Below are 20,629 nucleotides of genomic sequence, written 5' to 3' on the forward strand. Positions count from 1 at the left end.
CTAACTCGCATCGAACACGTGCTGAGCAAACTGACGCGCATGCGCAGAGAGATCATAACAAACGACTACACATGCTGACTCTACTTTATTCTAGGCTGACCATATTCTAGGCTGACCATATTTTTATTTCCAAAAAGAGGACACAAATAACAGACCCAAATAATCCCCATTTACTTTTATATTCAATGTTTATATGTATTGATAGAACGCATGTACATACGGTCAGTTTGCCCCGACTCTCGGCCATGTGATTAATCAATATTGAAATGTTGCTCACTTGGCGTAGAGAAAGTAAACCCAGCACTCTCAGGCTTATCTTTTTTCCCCCATTTTATTTTTTTATGTCTGTGGTCAAGCCCGCCTCCTCCCTAAAAGGCGAGTTCAAGCTAGCCGCTAACGGTAATGCACAGCTCCAGCGCTGCCCTCCTATCTGCCCCTCTCACTCTTTGCTGACATTAATTGCTGCATTAATTCCGATTTGGGAGACTAGAGAGTTCAGATCACCACCACATTTTGAAAAATGTGGCCCGAATCGGGTTTAAAACCACATACGAAAGTGACCAAGCTTGGATTTGAAATTGTCCACTTCGGTGCGACTTGTCCCGTTTAGACTGTCAAGTCAATGCCTCACTCGAGTTAAATTGGATTTGTGCATTAAGACCTACGGTATGAACCTAGCCTGAATGACCTTATTGTTTTAATTAGAGCAGCAAACCATATTATGTTTGGATACAAACAAATATTGCTGTAATCTTTAAGTGTCAAAAAGCGGTGATTACATCAGGAACCTCATGAAAAGATGAGACCTAAAGTACTTCAGGGAAAAAGATAAAGGTGACTTCAGTCTCATAACTTGACTAAGTCGTCCATTTTAGACTTGGGACTCACCCCCCCAATTTAGTAAGGATTTTCCTCTTGTAAAAAAATGTGGCAAACACTCCAAAAATTACAGTATTATGCCAATAAATATTACGATTTGAAAGTTTAAATCGGAAAAGCATTGACCCACCTGTGAGTGTGTCTTGCTTATGTGGTACTTGACACCACTCTCTGAATTGAATTCCTTCTGGCAGATCAAACACGTATACTTTGCCAGTTCTCCACCTCCCTGTGACGGATGCACATAAAAATAATAGCATCATTTGGTGAATCAGTTTGTTTGTTTGTTGCCTATTATTTGACAGTCACCATTTTTAAATGAGTGTCCTAAAACCGTTCTGCGAAAGTTCTTAGGAGAACATATTGTATGCCATTCTACATCAGTAACTTCTAATGTACAACCATCCCACTTGTTGAATTGAGTGAAACGTAGAATAGTGTCCACCCTCTCAGAGGAGTTTATGCTTGTTCTGTGTGTTAATACCTGACTACAGGTGGCAAAGTGTGCTTTTAGTCCAGACACACTGGAATAGACGGCATCACAATTCTGAATGAAACAAAAAAATACAAAACAGTAAATATTACAACAAAAGCAGCAGTATTACGTTCACAAATCTAGTGCTTAGACTTGTTACAAATTTAATAATATTGTGACTTATGGAATCTGCAAACGGTCTTACCTCATTGGTGCAGCAGATGAAGCCGTTTTCTTTGACTTGAGTCTTCCAGGTCTCTAAAAGCTCCCGGCTGAAGTTGGGAAGGCCTGGGCGAGTGTAGTTCAACTACACAAAAGAGAGTTGCAATAAATTTGTTCATGCTGTTGTAGTATACGGTAATGCCTTGAGATACATATATGTTCCTCGACCACACTCGTATCTCAAATCATTGACTCGTTCTGCTCCGCTCCAAGACTTACCCTCTTACTGTCAGGCACCAGGTCATCTTTGATGCGACGTTTGGTGCCCCAGTCCTTGGCAAGCTCATCCTCTGCAATCTCCTGTAGATGGAACACTGCCACCTGAGCTGACCGGCGCCTCACTCTACCACTAGGTGTTCGTTCAAAATCCTCTTGAGGGCTTTCCTTCTGCGCTGCCTTTTCCTTCACCTTGTTCTTCTCTTGGCTGTCCTTGTCTTTAACCTTGTCCTTCTCCTGGGCCACTTGTGTATTTACATGCCACTCGGGCTGACTTTGCTCTCGCTTCCCAACTAAAAACTTCTCGCAGGTGATCTGGAGGAACAGTAAGAAACAATAAATCCATTGAAACTACCTTATTATTTAAAAAAAAAAAGTATTCTATGGCATGTCAGCTCTTACCCTCTCTTTGCCAGTGTTGTTGTTGGTGTCAGTCCTATTGTTTTTGTTGATGCTGGGGGCTGTCGTGGTAGAGGTGGTGGTTGGGGAGTGCTCAGTGCGCACATGGTAGTCTCGGCCAGCTTTGGAGCGATATGTTTTCCCGCAGTGCTGGCACAAAAACATGGCTTTCTCAGCATCAGAGAACTCACGTCCACAACGCTTCTGGTGGTACTGGTAGCCCATTAGACTGGAGAAGTGAGCTGAACAGCCCTGCACATTGATAAGTGAAGGATGTATGAAAAATATTTCTATGTATTCTTAATTATTAGTATGAAAACATGCTGTTTCTTTCCACTCAATGGGCACAACAAAGCAGGTTAGAAGGAAAGATAAATTTAGGAAGTAAATTATAAAGGCCAAAAGAAAACTTACAACTATATAATGAAAAGAAAAATGTGATATGAAATCTGGAAATGGGAGGCACATTAAGCCAGGCACCGGAACAAATGAGAGGAACAAAAATTCAATGACATACCTCACTGGGACATTTGATTCTACCCATCTGTTTGAGTATTCGGCGTAGTCTTTCTCTTTCCTCATGCTCGTCGTCCATCTGGCCTTCATTCCAAGATGACTGAGGTGGAACACAGAGAAATTACATACTGTAATATTGTTGAGAAGATCATCAAATGTATTTTCCATTTCATGCATTCAGTTTGTGAGGATTAAATGGCTTCACAGCAAGGCTTTCTTATGGTTATGACTTGATTGGTGTCAATCATTAGCCAAGACCACCACAGTGAACATAAAGAATGAAAGAGCTGTGTTAAAACGCAAAAGGATGGGTCTCTTGGTGGAGTTAACCCACACTGGATGGGATCAATGTTTTATTCTTAAGCCTGCTAGTTAGCGTTAGCCTGGAGGGAGGGAGAGGAAGGAAGGGCTCAATATTTGTCATCAATGCCAGCTGCCTCCCAAGAAGATATTTTAACTTGTATCTTTGTGTGCGCCTATGTTAAGTCTGTACAAACGTTTTTCTTTTTTTACTCATAAAATACAGATGACTATAAACAACACTCACAAAAATTCCCACAAAAAAAAAAATGTTCATAACTAGGAGATGGGTGATCATGATGTTTTATGGTACAGTATATTTACACCAAAGGACTCATTAGCCTGTACAAATCCATGAATTCACCTTACTGGACTATGAACTGCTGGGTTCAAAGTGCGGGGAAAAAGTAGTGACTTATAGTTTGAAAATGTGTACATTTTTTTAATAATACTATTATTACTACAACAGTACAGACGGTAGATTTAGCAAATCTTAATGAGTGGCGAGACCACAAATGAAAATCATTTTGCGATTGCCCCCTTTTTTCAGTTGCAATTAGGTCTTAAAGACGATTAATAAGACTAATTAAGAACATACCAAAAAAAAAAAAAACCCAAAATACAGATTTTAGGAATTGCCATGCGTGACTAGGCATGTGCCGGTATGAGATTTTGACGGTACGATAACCGTGAGCAAAAATACCGCGGTTTCACGGTATCGCGGTATTGCAATTATAGCTCCAAAATTTTGAGATGTATGGGTTTAAAAAAAAGCAACAACTTTTTTCCATTGAACAGGTTTTTTTTCCCCAGAACATATTTGCAAATTGGAACATGAATATAATGTGAAAATAAATAAATTAACAAAAAATAACAAATATATGAAATTAAAATAAATAGAACCTAGACTATACCCACAGCCACAGCTCAAGTTGCTCATTATTAGAGCAAGAACAAAATAATTGCTATAAAAAAGTAAAAACACTTCTAAATGAAATTAAAAATATATACTGTATGACTTTTTTTGAGGGGGAGAAGCTGAAGTTTCGCCATTTTCAGCCACTGTGTCAACTCTCTTCTACATGATGTCCTGCCTTTGTGTTAAAAAGAACAAAGAATTCATAAGTTAATACGCTAGTTAAAAATGTATAAGTTAGTTTTATAAGTTAGTTAAAATGTAAATATTGTTGAGGAAAGGTTTCATCTAAAACAAAAAGTGAGGAGTGAGACCTCCTTTCGCAATTAGCGATCTTTGACGCAATCCTTTTTTTTTCTCCCCCCCTTCATTCAAGCTTGTTTCTTACTCAGCGGCAGTGAGACATAAAACCTTGACGAAGCTGCTCTCCCAGCTTAGCCGAGGCTAACATTCGTCTTTGTAAGTTTTAGTTAGTTTGTATATTGAATTTGAAAGGAAAATGTGTGTTTTGTTTTTGGCGACCTTTTTCATGGTGCTACAGCTATCCTGTTGAACCTACTCACATGTGGAAAAATACAATTGTACAACGTTTTAAATGTATTCATTTGTATATTTCACCACGATTTGAGAGCTCAATAAATTGAAGAAAAGTACGCCTTGTGTTTGGAGGGTTTGTTTTGGGGTTTGCTGGCTGTTTAGCAGAATAGCGTCACTGACACTCACGGCAACAAACGGGAAGGGTGAGCGCTGCCGCACCAAGCCACTTCGGCTGCATTTGGGCACATGAAAAATAGCGAATACCTTACTAAGGTATGACGGAAAATTTTAGTGGTTTTGAAACCGCGACGTTTTCACACCACGGTAAACCGTGAAACCGGTAACCGGCACATGTCTATTCGTGACATATTGAGCCTATGACAATTACGCAATGCAAGACAAAGAAGAACTTCTGCGTATCAATGCCAAGGCTGTTCGCAAACCAAAAATAAAGCATCTACTAAGGTACCGGTATTTTTTTTTCTTTGAAACTTTAGCAAGTACACCAAACGTCTTCAGCCAAATATTTTATAACCCAAGGTTCTACCAGAAATAATAAGTTCTATGATGTTGCATTTCGTGTATTATTAGCGCATGCCACGTTTGCGGTAAGTCCATTAATGAAACATTCATGATACTTTTTTGACACCGATTTGAATTATTCAGCAAACCCCAGCGCTCTAATGTAGAGGTGCTTTGATAATGTCTTAAAGAATATCTCCCAGCTGTCAGACTTCAGGCAGCTGCAGAAATAGAGAGAGGTTGAGGCACTAATGAAACCTGAGATTCAAACCAAGAGGAGAGTGACTAATGAAAAAGGAACATACAAATACTGGTATTCTGTAGTATACCTTAAAGAGCATACGACAGGAGAAAAAAAGTCTTAAATAGCATTATTATGTGAATTAGATTAATATTTTGAGACAATTCGACTATATACAACAATTTAGCAAAGCGCAGATGACGAGAAATTAGTCTTTTAATCTGCCGGTTAGCCACGCCTACCATTATGGGGCTCTAGTGTCCCCAACAGGTGGATGACGTCAGCGGGAGACTGGGCTCATCGGTTTTACTATTCAGCCCATTGAGAGGGAATTATTCAGAAGGAGGAAAACGCGATGAAGAGAGCCGCAAAATGTCATTATTTCAGTCTCTCTACTCCAATATTTTTATAGGATATTCTTTTTATCCAAGTATTTTTCCCCAATAGCTAAATAAATGGCTTGACAAGGACCAGTCAGCCCGTCAAGGGGGAACTATTCACATCGAGGAAAACGCGACGAAGAGAGCTGCAAAATGTCATTGTTTCTGTCTCTTCAATATTTTTACAAGATATTCTTTTTATCCAAGTATTTTCCCCAATTGCTAAATAAATGGCATGGTCATGACAAATAACAGTCTTGTGCTAAATGGAATATGAAATCATAAAAATGCATTTATTCAGGACGACATGGCAAAATTACTCCATAATGGTCAAAACTGTCGACTTCACCTTTACTGTCGCACCTCCCGAACGATATTTTATGACACCTAAATCGGACATATGTCATTTCCCTTCCCCGGCTTCGGAGAATGTAAACAAACCAAGAGGCGTGACAGCTAGCCGACATGCTAACCCGAACCGAGTGACGTTTCAAAGTCTTCGAAGCGGAAAATCACACATAACTAGCCCGGATTATTTGACATGACGACTGGGTTGTCGATTGTCTTCGCGGATCGGCAAACCGCCTGGCGGAGAGCAATTTACAGTTCGTTCCCCGGAGGAGGGCGGCTGCAGTTGTTGTGCAGCTAACGTGCAGCTAATGTGCACAAGAAGAGCTTTTTATATGCCTATCAATGATCAAACGTAAGTAGTCGTTTATTCAAAGAAAGTTTGTAGTGTTTACTTTGTAATCGCTGTATTAATATTTGACATAATACAAAACAAGATGTTTACTCACTTCCTCGTATGTCCAATGTTCCCACAGTAGTAGGGCTTGGCCAATATCCACGTTGAATGGGAACGTTTTGAAACTCCAAAAAGGTGCACACGCCTCTCCCTCATAAAGCAAGATTTTTCTGCAGCCGTTTGGCTGGCATGATGCGAAAAATAAACGTATTAATCCGCAAAATCAGCTGAATCCTTAGTCCTCATACACAACAGTACGGCTGTTTATGGAAGAGGACGCCTTCACCCGTACACGTCACAGCGCCCTCCTCCTCTATGCAAGACCAAAGCCGGAAGTCACTCATTTTCATGGCGCGGGATTCAAAAAACTAAATAAATATAGCGATCGCTTCCGCACCCTTCCAAGCGGTCCATATCATTCAGGAGCATAAAATACAGCGTGTATTATGAAATAAACATGCTTTTTCGTGTTACATGCACTTTAAGGGGTAGTAAATGGGGCATTTATCTGTTGGGACTCCCTACACCAAACTGTGTGAAAGCCGACACTGGTGTCAATGCGTGTGTCGATTTCTATACATAGTCCTCTTTCGTCATTAGTTTTGGTCTCAAGTAACTACTGGTAATTCTCCTATTCTATGAACTCCTAACGTCATTGGAAAAACAAAAACCTAAAATACAAAATGAATTCATTGATCATTGATATGGACTAGTGTGTACCTTGGAGTTGTGTTCTGCCATGTTGTGGTAGTTAAGTCCTGCTTTGGATCTGAACTGTTTCTGGCACTGCTGGCACTTCAGGGCTTCTTGAAGCTGCATGGGGGATTGAAGGTCAAATTCATTATTTTATTATTATTTCGAGTAAAAGCACAAGGGTCAATCCATAAAGCAGCATTTGATCGGTAATCTATCCTGATGCTGTTATATTTATTTGGCACATTTTTTTTTTTTTTTAAATATATTTGATGCTTCTCATTTTTGTATTTTTGGGAGAACTTGGTACCTGCACTCAATAGGAATTGGAACATTGGTCGGGAATCAAACCCCCAACAAAAGGTATCAACTAGGGCTGTCAAAATTATCGCGTTAACGGGTGTTAATTAATTTTTTAAATTAATCACGTTAAAATATTTGACGCAATTAACGCATGCACTGAATGAGCCGGTCTCGCATTGACTCAAACAGATTTCAATGACTCCGTTTATGGACATTAAGAGTGAAGAGAATGCCACCGGCCGCTTGGGGGCAGCACAGCGCCGTTCCATACTAATGTTATTCCTTCTAATAGTGGGAGAATTAGTAGTTGTGAGACGTTTATGCTGTTGCTTTGTGCTCCACACATATTTCGGTAAGTTTGCTTTCTTTTAGTGGCAATTATGTGTCTCTTGTTGTATTTTGGGTAAGATATGCACTGAGATATATCTGTTATAAAGGCGAGTGGACACAGGCGTTCTTTGGGCTGCGCCGTTTATTGGCATAAGCTTCTGCAACTCCTTCACAACACACAGAAGTATCATCTAGTGAAAGCACAACAAAAATAATATTGCTATCTCTCAAAAAAAATAATGTTCACAAAAAGAAAAGCACTTCAGTCCATAGTAATGAGGCCCTATTTTCACACAGCTAAACAACAATGCAAAGTGAACTGGCATTACTCAGAGTTTGGTCACTCAATTCTTATTATTGTTATTTTTATTGTTCTTATTATTATATTAACTCTACTTTTGATTGAAAATTGTACAAATTTTATTAAAACGAAAATATGAAGAGGGGTTTTAATATAAAATTACTATAACTTGTAACTATAACATTTATCTTTTATGAACTACAAGTCTTACTATCCGTGGATCACTCAAACAGAAAGAATGTTAATAATGCCATTTGTGGATTTATTGTTATAATAAACAAATACAGCACTGTATATCCGTCTTGTGTCTTATTTTTCCATTCCAACAATAATTTACAGAAAAATATGGCATATTTTAGAGATGGTTTGAATTGCAAATAATTGCGATTAATTACGATTAATTAATTTTTAAGCTGTAATTAACTCGATTAAAAATTTTAATCGTTTGACAGCCCTAGTATCAACATATACCCCTACATTACTTTGCATCGCTCAGCAATATGAAATTTAGCGTTGGGACAATAAACCGATTCAACCAGATATCTGTTCCTATAGGCGAAGATTCAAACGTATTGTTAGCAGGCTCCTCTAAAGATCGATACAAAAACCCCCAATAATCTTGCAACACAGTACATTGATTATTAAGCTGTTCACCAGCTTTTGTGAGGCTAATAATCAATTGCCTGAGGCTTCACATTGTTTTCATTTTAAAAACGCTACGAGTGTCACGTGATAGTTCTTGCACATTCTCTGATGTTTTACTGGACCGATTGCTTGCCACTAGCGGCATGACTGTAGTCACCAGAGATTTCAAAGCGATTGCTTGCGGGAGCCAACTTCAAATTAAAAGCTGAACTTGGCCATGGAGCAGTACAGTAAAAGTGGTCCATGGAGCAAAAAGATTGAGGACCGGAGCCTGTGAGAATTGCACTGATAGGTCAACTGACTGCCCCGTTCAAACATCGCAAGTCAGGCTAATTTATTTTTCTTTCCTCAGTAATAATATACTCGAGAGGAAATGTTGCACTTTTTTACCTACATGTTGTGTTCAAAGCACTAAGCAGAAATGTTGTTATCGGCCTAATGCATATTGATAAAAACTTGGGCTGTCAAACGATTAAAATTTTTAATCGAGTTAATCACAGCTTAAAAATTAATTAATCGTAATTAATCGCAATTCAAACCATCTCTAAAATATGCCATATTTTTCTATAAATTATTGTTGTAATGAAAAGATAAGAGACAAGACGGATATATACATTCAACATACTGTACATAAGTACTGTATTTGTTTATTATAACAATAAATCAACAAGATGGCATTAACATGATTAACATTCTGTTAAAGCGATCCATGGATAGAAAGTCTTGTAGTTCTTAAAAGATAAATGTTAGTACAAGTTATAGAAATTTTATATTAAAACCCCTCTTAATGTTTTCGTTTTAATAAAATTTGTAAAATTTTCAATAAAAAAAAATAAACTAGTAGCCCGCCATTGTTGATGTCAATAATCACTTACACAATGCTCATGGGTGCTGAAGCCTACAAAATCAGTCACACCCAAGCGCCAGCAGAGGGCAGCAAAACTCCACAAAACACAATTAACAAGTGGGCATTTGACTGTACTGTCATTTAAATCTGTCTGAGCGGGGCATGTGCGTTAATTGCGTCAAATATCTTAACGTGATTAATCTAAAAAAATTAATTACCGCCCGTTAACGCGATAATTTTGACAGCCCTAAAAACATTTGACCAAGTTTTACTGTGTGCATGTGGTGTTTCTTTGTTGTTGTTATTGTCATCAACATCAAACTTTACCTGAGATTTTGTTGTTATTTTTTGACATTACAAACAATGCACAGCAATAAATGGCCTTTTACCTGTTTGAAAATACTTAATCCATACATGGTATTTATGTATCTAGTTGTTTTACTTTAAGGCGCATCGAATTATAAAACACGCCATTAATGAACAAGTTTATTTTCATAATTAAGGTGCTCCTAAATATAAAATCCTTTATTTTTTCCCCAAAGATGACAGTTCTCCCTAGAATCCATTCTGCCTTATGTATGAATTCTCTCAATTTGGTGGTGGTGGTGGTGGGGGGGTGGTGGTGGGGGGGGGGGGGGGGGGTTTAAGTGCACCATATAGTCTGATACAGTTTTTGCGTTCTTTTATGATATATATCTACATACAAAATATTGTATATCATCGTTTGTTTCTAGATAATTTCTAATCGTACACTTCCAAAAAGAACCGCATCGTAATTTCATGAGCGTATTTTGTTCGCAAAATTAGTTTTTTTTTACATGGTGCAATGTATAAGTGATCCCAAATTGTGTAGTGAGGCCCTAAATTATGGTTCTAAGAAACCATAGGTAAAGCAGTGCAAATTGAGTTGAGTCGTATTATAACCTTCTGGCAGATTTCCATGTGTTTCTTCAAGCCGTGTATTGTTTTCCTGGTGACGATGGAACAAGTGGGGCACACCACTTCGCCTCGCTCTGAAATTGCTTTCTGCCATTGAATGTCAGGAACAGTACCTAAAAAAATAAATAAATAAAAGGATGTTACGTACTCTCCGAGAGAGCAAATGAAATATTTGTATAGTATGACTCTCTCAGGGTTTGTCTACTTCCTGGTGTTACTTTTGGTTGACATCTGTTACTCATCTACTGATGTCTCCTTTACCTGAGTAAGAAGTCTGGTTTCATAAGTAGCTATGATATTTAAAATGTTGCTTTTGCGTGACAATTTATTTTTATTAGTTTCTTGATCAACAGTACTTCTTGAAAAAAGGCTGATTAGGAACAAATAGTGCTTTGCTGCCTCCCACTGGTTAAAATCAACATCACAGTTTTCTTTGTAAGAAACTATTTACAATTTTTGGATGCACATCAATCAAGAGAAAAGCGTAAGAATATGTAATTATATTGCGGGTTAAACATAATACTGTACTACGATCTGTATGTTGACGCTTTAAATACAAAAATCACATCTTCATCATTTTTTCTGGCACTTATGAAATAAGTATTCACCTGAACTAGTGGTTGCTGTGTGTTTAGTGAAGGACTGATTTGATGTTGGTCGCCTATGAGGCTCCTCGCTAAATCCACTACCATCAGGTCTCTTTATGCGGCTTGCTTTCAGCTTCTCCTCCACTTTAGTCATACCTGCAGTAAACATACTCAATTTTGAAAGTCACTAGAGCTACACGGATCTGGAACAAAGATTAGATATATTTGTCAATACCTTTCAATCCAAACGTTCCAGAGATTGAAGGCTGCTCTCCAGTGAACTTCTTAGGTGTTTTCTGCTTCCGTCCTTGCTCAAGAAATAACGTAAAAGCAAACAAAAATGGTCAAAAACAGCTGGAGCATTTGGTGAAAATAAAAATGCTGTAAATCTTACTGTGTTTCATTCGTTCTGGGTCTTCATCAGGATAAGATGGCGGTAGGCTGCCACATTCACTTTCACTCCCCCCTGCATCAGAGGACGTGCTTTGGGACTGAGACTGCTCAATTTGAAGCTGGGCTGACTGGGACTGGTGACTCTGCAGTGATTGCTGGTTGTGCTGTTTCCTCTCACTCCTGTGATGGGTCAGCTCTCCATTGTGAGACGGGGCAGACACTTCTTGGGTCTTTTTCACTTTGAAGAACACTGGGGATGGAGGCCTATTCTCCAGCGGTCTGAATTCACAAATCAAGGAAATACAGCATGTCAAATGTCATAAATAATATTATGATACTCAATTACAGCCCAGTAAATTTAAGGTTGACAATATAGGTTACCTTTTTACAGTGCTGGACTTGACGGGGTTCTTCTGAAGCTTAAGCTGCTCATCCTTTGACTCCAAACTAACCCTATCTGGGTGGTTCCAAAGCATATGCTTCTGTAAACGTACCATTGTTGCAAACACTGCCTCACAATAGGGACAACCATGACTCTGCTTCTCAGCTTCGATGGTCTGGAAAAAACACAGACAAGCACTTTGGAGAAACCACATTTAAAAGTGCGCGCTTGCTTAATAATGGAAAATGTGGACATTGCCATGAAGCATACTGTACAACGGCTATTATTGTGTAGTTAGAGAGAGGATACAGGCTTACCCCCTGGCAGCGTTGATAGTGGTATTTTACACCATAGATGCTGGGAAAGTCCAACCAGCAGCCCGAACATGGACATTTGACTCTAGAGCGACGCTTAAACTCTTCCTTCCACTGTACAATCAAGTGGGCCTGCTCGAGGAGAGGAAAGAAATGAATAACTAAATTATATACAAATTCATACACAAAAAAACTGTTGCCACATTATATATTGTGCAAATTTTTGTAAGACAGCCTACTCTGAGTAAATAAATTAAGCTCACTTGAAACACCCACTCAGTTCAAAGAGAGTAACTCACAGGGATGCTCCTCAGTTCCCGGTCTTCTTCTGCTTTAGGACGACCTTTCCGCTTCCCCTCTGCTGCCTCACCACAAACAGATGCTGGCAAAATACAAAAGAAAACTGCATTAAACTGGTGACTGATTCAGGACACTGAAATTTAAATAGAGGTCGTAGTATTTAGTAAAATGTGCAATGCAGGTATGTGGGCAGCAAAACTATGCATCAGTAGAAATTTGGTATGAGTGTACTATAAACACAAAAATCTGTACCTGTATCAGTGATCCTGCTAGATTGGCTTTACTTTGGCAAGCCGCCCAAGTATATTGACAGCTGCCCAAGATAATAAAACTAACGTATTTTTCAACTTTTTTTTTCTCTCTCCCTTTGTACCCTGCGGCTTTAATGGCGAAATAGCTTATTCATGGTTTTTTATGGTCTAACAATCCTCATGTTTCCTTGTTACAAAGCTAAAGTTTTCATTCATCCCATTTTGCTTAGCAGCCTATAGGGTTTCATGGTGACTTTCATCGGTTTGGGTTAAACCCAGAGTCGCTAACCCCACTAACCTAACCCCCCCCCCCCCCCCCACACACACACACATGCACAAACAAATTGTGAGAAAAATAAATTCACAACACCGAACTAAAGTGTTCTCCCAACAACAATACAATTTTCCACATGATAATGTTTATTCATTTTCCATACGACTTATAACAAGTGTCGCGGGGGTGCTGGAGCCTTTAAATTTGAACTTACAGTAAATGTGGTAAATGCAAAAGTACAAAACCCAGTTCTTGATACAACTTTTATGTCCTCGTGTTAACAGTCGCATTGACAATGGAAAATGACTCAACTGTGGTAGCGATGCAAACAAGTTGACAACAAATCAAATGTTAAGGTAAAATCATTTTTTTCTATATACCTACAGTATCATTGCCTACCTGTAGCTGATCTTAAAGGGACCCTCTGACTTAAAGACTTGTAGGTTCTTACAAGCCACAATTGTTCTCCTTTACTCAAATGTGTTATTAGAAATACATATATTATTGCCATTGATTTAAAAATATCTAGTACATGTTTTGACCTACAGAGGGCGCAATGTTTTACGCCTGCAATTCACGATGGGGGTGATGATGCTGTTGGGCTGGTCTGGGAAAATAGCTGTGCTAGCTAGCAAGCGAAGCTACTATGACGGCTGGAATGATTTTGTCACATTCTGCTGCTGGTCAGACTGTGCTCACAGACGGCTCACCCCATTTTTTTCCCAGTTCTTTTTCTTTCTCCCTTTTCGCGATCACGTGTATTTTGTTATTTGTATGTGTTCAATAAACCCTTGTACGCAATCCGACTGCTAATGTTGTCTGCTTTGTGGTCAAGCCTCGTTCCCGCATTTGCAAACCGTTTGTTGCTTTTCATCTGAGGACTTGAGTTACTGATTGCAGCTAATAGAGCGATAAACAATACACATACTATCGATGTAATATTGATAACGTGGTCCTTGTGGTGTTCGTTACTGTTGCAAAACAGTGTGGTCTTGAACGCTCCCCTAATCCAGCGCCAGTGCGGAGTTGAATAAAAAGAGTGTCACATTTGCTCACAATGTGTCTGACGTGCATTAAGTACAAATAAAGTACAAAACAGTCATCTTATATCTCAATGTGCAAAATAAGGCGTCGTGATAATCTGTATGGCAGAAAATGATATAAATAGCCGACAATCAAACAAAGTTTAATACATTTATTCATTTGTTTTAAGTGTCGCTTATTCACCGCCACAAAAGCTTCAGGAGCAAGATTTTTCACTTTATTGTCCCTAGATGATCAGTGAGACCTCTTAATGTCTCGTCAGTAACGACTCAAATACCGTGATGTGGCTCTCAGTCTAATCTGGCTGCGTAAACATGGACAAACGTGGGTGTGTTTTAGTGCGGAATATACAGTAGAGCCCCAAACAAAATATATACCGTATTGGCCCGAATATACTGTAAGACAGCCCTGATTATAAGACGACCCCCTCTTTTTCAAGACTTAAGTTTGAAAAAAGACTTTTTGAAAACCAAATTAATTTTTATACAGAAAATAATTACAGAACATCCGAAACAAATGATTATAACAATATATTTGAGAGAAAAAGCATGTTATATTGCCTAATTCAAATGTTAATATCTGAACATTTAAATATGTAAACTAAAGTGCAACCACATTCGTAAATGAATGGCTTCTGGTTTTTGAAATACAAATAAACCAATCTAATGTGATAAAACAACAAAATTACAATAACAGCATTAACAATCAAAGTGAAGTCTAACTGTAGCTGTCTTGAAACAAATCTGAATAAGGAAAAACATTGCTATAAAATAATGCAAACTGGATAAACTTAAGAGTAGCTGAGATCTGTAATGACAGAACATCGCTTCAATGATATCTGGCGCCATCTAGCGTCGTGAATGCGTATAATGTCTGGACCGCGAATATAAGACGACCCCCTCTTTTTCAGTCTTATTTCAATGCAAAAAACACAGTCTTATATTCGGGCCAATATGATCTATTAAAAAATATATATAGCAGCGCCATTGGGGTTGAGCAATTAATCAAACAACATTTTGTCACGCTGTTTAACACCTACAACCACAAGTAAATCCTCAACCTACAGGAAACACTTCTTTCTCTTTGAGCTGTGGTTTGAGTTTGAGAGAGCAATGTAACTTAAAGCTGTCCGCTGAGACCAAAAGATCAACTATAAATCGTAAATGCTGGTGTAAACCTTTCACACAGCAGCACACAGAATAACGACTGCTTCAGCTTTATCCTCCACTCAATTCCTGAGACTGCTGCTTTCATCACTGCTTATGCAAAATCTGAAGTATTCATTTCCATTCCCTGTTGACCCATGATTTCCACTCACATGACCATCATGAAATGGTATATTATATTAACTGCACTCACTCAATTGTTACAATTACGACACTGCTACATCATTATTGTAATTGCATGTTCCTAGCAGGACACATACATAAAAGAGAGCTGGAGAGATTTGAGTATTTTTGTGGGGTGGGACTGGGGTGGGCAAGGGGGAAGAGGAAGGATGAGGACACAGAGCGAATGCCAACAGAAATTTTAATTTCTTTCTTTGACCAAGAAGAATAATTTATGACAATCTGCAAGTACCAACTCATCCGCTGCAACACAAAATAAGGCATTACCCACCCAGATCTTAACCTCAAAGCACTCATGTTGCTAAACTTCACAGTGACTGCTTCATATAGAGATATCAAATGTACAAAACTGTCAAAATGGAACAATTATTAATGGCTAACACATCCGTTTGTTTTGAAACGAAATGAAGACTTGAAAAGGGAAAATAATATGTCAACCATTTCATGTACACATTCATTGGGAAACAGTGACAGCCTGCACACATGCAGCCTCATTTTTGGTGGCACCTAAACTTAGTCCAAGTACTCAGGGTACCTATCAGGATTATGAAAATGGAAGGAGGATTTTGTATGAAATACATTAAATTAATTGTTTTTCTGCCGAGAAAAAGCTTACGCGAGCATGAAGACTCCTATTTCTCTACGTCAGTGATGTATAACGTTCTCCCAGCTCAGTCATTTTCCTGTGTTTTGTCACCGTTCCAGTTATGGATAAGGGTCACTCACTTCTGTTTAATGTTTAACCAAGAGCACAGACATCATGTGTAACATTTTACTTCAGACATATGCCGAAATAGAACTTGAAAAAAGCAACAATAATTAAGATTACTGGTTAGTCGTGAAGCCAGGACTACTGTATTTATAGGCACAAGGGTTGAAGACGAGTGCATAATTAGAATAATAAGACACACAGGTACACCAAAAAGTGAGGTTATGTGCGCAAAATGTGTAGTGTTAATTCAAACACTTCTAGTTATGCAATTTTGGGGCGCTGAATCCAGATCTGACCTTAGTTTATTCCTATAAGCTTTAGTTTTTTTTTTTTTCCCCAAACAAATCAAAATGTATCATTTCAATGGAAAAGAAACAAAAAAACTGTATGTAGCAAAATAATACCTCTTATGTTATGTTTTTACACAACCGCAGATAGATGCGAACAACAATAGGGACAATGTGCTCAAATATGTGGAAATTAAAAGCGATTTAAAGAGATGAAGAGTTGAACAGGTATTTGGTAAAAACTAAAAATACATCAAGAATCTGTATAAAACTTACATAAGAATATCAAAAAAGCAGATTGTGTAAAAAAAAAAATAAAGATTACAGAAAAAAAAGCGACCAAAAATTGTATAGAATCAGTTCAATTAAATAACATTAAAAAACAAAACAAAACAAAACAAAAAAAACATGCAAAGGAAGGGAAGGGGGATATGTATGTTGGTCAGTGCAACAGTGCAACAGAACCAATTTTCATTCACTATCCAAGTCATAGCTGGAGGGGTGAATACAGCTCTTTTTTTGGGCAGGAAATTGAACATAGATTCAAATTCCTAACTTAGAAAATATAGGTTTGTAAAATAAGGTCCTAATTAATACATTCAGCTCCTGAGGAGATACAGTATGTTTTTGTTGCCATGGGAATAAGATCGACATGCCATATTTATAACTTTCTAAAAGCTCTTGGCAGAGAATCAATTACAATTAGATGTGAATCCATTTAATGAACAGGGAAGTAAAAAAGACAGAGCTTGGTATGGATGAAATATACAGTATAACAGTAAACAAAAACTTGTCAGCCGCTCAGCTGTTGCGAATTTGAGGAGCACACTCAGCCATTGTCCTAGTTGAAAGAAAGCAGGCCTGTTTACGTCCAAACCTCAGCTCCTAGGCACAAGTCGGAGGAATAAAACAGCTGTTCATTTTGTGTTAGGGAATGACTTGTGCCCAGCTGTCTGCATATCTGTGCAACTGTTCAGCCACACTTGGTAAGGAATAGGGACGAAAGCTGTAAATAAAACACAAATTTAGCCCTTTCAGCCATTTATTAAATGAGAAATCATGATAAAGGGAGATATATCTCCTTTGTTTGGGAACGGGAAACAGTTTCAATTGTCAAGGAAATAAGAACTACCATGCCATGAATTTAAAACAAAGAAGACTTTTTTCGAGTAGAGAAGCAGGACCAAGAGGTCCTGGCAGCTGTCTGATGCTCTCATATAACCCCTGAGCTCCCTAGCTAAGACTGCAATTGCTCCCCACACACTTCCAAACGGCATGCATTCACGCATGCACACACGCACACATTAACAGAACGGAGATTTGTTTTTTTTTTCCTCTGTATGCACTCACACAAGAGTCATTGTCTGGATCTGCCTGGTTGGATTGGAACTGTACTGCTGTTTAGAAGACACATGCAACTGGCATCAACACAGCTGTGTGGCTTGAAAATCCACTTTACATCCCAGTTTACATTTTATGAGAGAATATTTAGCTGGGAATGACAGCAGGTAATCATGCCTTGTTTGAAGAGAACTAAAGAAACAGCATTAAAACAAAGTCAGCTCAACTAACTCTAAAAAATGATGTTCTACACAACTCAAAATAAAATTGCCTGGCTAGCTATTCTATGTAACCCTGGCCTTCAGTGCTGAATATAAAAAATTCAGGACAGAATAAATGACTACTCATCGCAGAAAAGTAGCTCCTCTTTTGACTATGTAACTACCATCAATATAAATTTCCATGAAAATAGAAATGATGCATATATTTTACCTGTTTGCCATTGTTGTTGTTTCATCTGTTGTTTTATTTCATCCAAGCAAAGCTTCATTTGCTCAAATGGTTAAGCCCTGTTGATTGACATTAGCTTTTGTGAAGGGAGAAGCACTTTGCGAGCGCACCTGTGGCTCAGTTTACAGCACACGCAAAATACATTGTATGCTTTAAATACAGTAAAAATGCTCATAGCTTTCCTTCTTTGGAAATTCAGAGTGCCTCAATTGTCCCCTCAGAACGGCACTGATTCTAAAGAGTCTTTGACATCAGCTGCATACTTCACCACCCTGGAAGCTGTATCTATTGCCAGATGCTCATTTGAGTCAGAGCCAACACTGAATTTACCAGTCATGAGTGCTCGATTCGCTGTCCATATTCAGTAAGTGGTCAGTAAAATCCTAGGTACAAATCAGTGAGCAACTAAAACGGAGAAACTACGTAAATATGTTACAGTATAATTTTTACAAGTACATAATCAGAATTTGACAAATAAATAAATCAAACTTAATAAAATTACTGTTGCAAATCTGTAATAATAATTCTCACCAAAACATTCTTTACTCCATAGTATTTTGTCATGCCGGCTCTGCGCTTTGGTGGGACAATAATTATTAATAACTGATGTCATCAAAAATCAGGGTGCATGAAAATAGGCCTGCACAATATATCGTTTCAATATCACCATCGCGGTGTGCGCATGCGCAATAGTCCTATCGCAGGATGTGCGATTATTATTATTATTTTTTTGAACACGTAAACTTTTGGTTTGCTTCATAAAAGCAGCAAGTGTGCAGAGACATGGCTTCCTGTATCTCTTTTATATACAGTAATCTTGATCATTCACAGATAAACCCCTTTAACCTGGATTACACAGCATTATAGCAATACAATCGTATATGTCGGTTTTGCAATTTTTTGCACTTTCAGTTCTTAAATAAATGAATAATAAATAAATAAATACAATTAAAATAAATTGAAGTACATAAAATCCATAATGCAACAAATAAAAATTACAGAAACTAAGATAACATTTTTTATAATGAACTATAGACCTCATAATGGTATTGACGGGCCACATCAGTCATGCACTGCGCCTTGCATTCAAGTCGGGGGCCGCCCACATCAAGAGAAGCTATTCACATACACATGCACGCAGCGATCTAACACCGGATTTCTGTTGAAAAAAGTACGAAAGCTGTACCATGTACAAACAGGAAGCATTGTTTCGGGACTGATTTGTTCGAGGATTGAAGGTAATTATTATATTTTTCGTACCATGCATACATTTTGAAACGTGAAAAAAATCAAAGGGAGAAATTAGCCGCATTGGCATCATAGTTCGCAATATTTACATAAAATAAATGCTAACTGCACAATTTTTTTTTTGCTTTTAACCAAGAATCCAGACTGTTTTACGTCCATATCTATAAAGAATTTGGGGATTTAAGCATTAATTCACAAGAATTTTCACCGGAAAAGGTCTGTTTAAATAAGGTGGCCGCTAGCTAAATTTACTAACAGACTAGTATTGAACTTTGACATATTTACGGAAAATAAATGCTAACTGCACGTTTTTTTTATTTTAACCAAAAGTCAAGACTGTTTAATGTCGATATCTATAAAGAATTCGGGGATTTAAGCATTTATTCACAAGAATTTTCACTGGAAAATCTTTGTTTACATAAGGCGACCGCTAGCTTCATTTACTAACAGACTCGCATTGTACTTCGACATATTCACGTAAAATAAATGCTAACTGCACGTTTTTTTTCTTTTACCCAAGAATCTAGACTGTTTTACGTTCATATCTATAAATAATTCAGGGATTTAAGCATTTATTCAAAAGAATTTTCGACGAAAAAAGCTCTTTGTCTGTGATTCCACTCAGTCAGCTTTGACGGCCTCGCCAACAATGCAGGCCCCCTATTTATCGGCCCCGCGCCCCGTCAATACAGTATGAAGTCTATGAATGAAGAATATGATAAATTGTTTTAATAATATAAAAAAAGACAACAATAAGAATACAAGGATAAATGAGAAAAAAAGAGGGTGACAAATAATACACAAATACACAAAAAATATACAAAAAAATGTTGAGTCAACCAAAGTTTTACCAAACAGCTATTCAAGTCATCTGGTGAAAATTCTTCTCATTTTAATATTGAAATATATATCGCAATATATTGAAAACCCCCAAAAAGTTGTTAGTTTTTTCCAATATTGTTTAGCCCTAGTACCTACGAACGTCTCTACATACGGATTTTTTAGGTTATGACACGGCTCAGATGTAAAATATTGCCTCTTGTTTTGAGAGAAATTTCAGGATACGAAATGAAAAAATACAGTATGGGCTGCTACTGAACAACATAACGGTACTTATAACATACAGAGCTGCCAACTTTTAGGAAAAACCTTGGAGTGAGATTTTGTTGGGGGTGACCAAAATTTTGCCCCGCACGCAGGCACACAAGTTGGTGGCTCAAATATCAGGGAATTAGAATTAATTTGGCATTGTACCCATGTTGTGCCCTGCTTTCTGGTGGTTTGTGGGGCA

The 20,629-nt window shown here is 38.0% G+C and overlaps 1 protein-coding gene across 3 annotated transcripts in view; it reads right to left on the minus strand.

Moving 5' to 3' along the window:
• znf512b (zinc finger protein 512B) overlaps positions 1–20,629 on the minus strand; it is a 39,852-nt gene that overhangs the window by 5,084 nt on the left and 14,139 nt on the right. For 2 of the 3 annotated variants that reach the window (XM_057830182.1, XM_057830181.1), the window contains exons 4-17: positions 12,382–12,464; positions 12,086–12,214; positions 11,768–11,943; positions 11,388–11,665; positions 11,229–11,300; positions 11,015–11,149; positions 10,392–10,519; positions 7,069–7,161; positions 2,709–2,807; positions 2,195–2,443; positions 1,796–2,107; positions 1,560–1,661; positions 1,364–1,426; positions 1,010–1,108 (exon numbers count right to left, since the gene is read on the minus strand). In XM_057830182.1, coding sequence (XP_057686165.1) covers positions 1,010–1,108; positions 1,364–1,426; positions 1,560–1,661; positions 1,796–2,107; positions 2,195–2,443; positions 2,709–2,807; positions 7,069–7,161; positions 10,392–10,519; positions 11,015–11,149; positions 11,229–11,300; positions 11,388–11,665; positions 11,768–11,943; positions 12,086–12,214; positions 12,382–12,464 — 2,018 coding nt within the window. The remainder of the gene's footprint in view (positions 1–1,009; positions 1,109–1,363; positions 1,427–1,559; positions 1,662–1,795; positions 2,108–2,194; positions 2,444–2,708; positions 2,808–7,068; positions 7,162–10,391; positions 10,520–11,014; positions 11,150–11,228; positions 11,301–11,387; positions 11,666–11,767; positions 11,944–12,085; positions 12,215–12,381; positions 12,465–20,629) is intronic. The other variant, XM_057830184.1, reaches the window with a different exon arrangement.

Source organism: Corythoichthys intestinalis, chromosome 2, assembly GCF_030265065.1.
Source record: "Corythoichthys intestinalis isolate RoL2023-P3 chromosome 2, ASM3026506v1, whole genome shotgun sequence".
Classification (NCBI taxonomy): Eukaryota; Metazoa; Chordata; class Actinopteri; order Syngnathiformes; family Syngnathidae; genus Corythoichthys; species Corythoichthys intestinalis.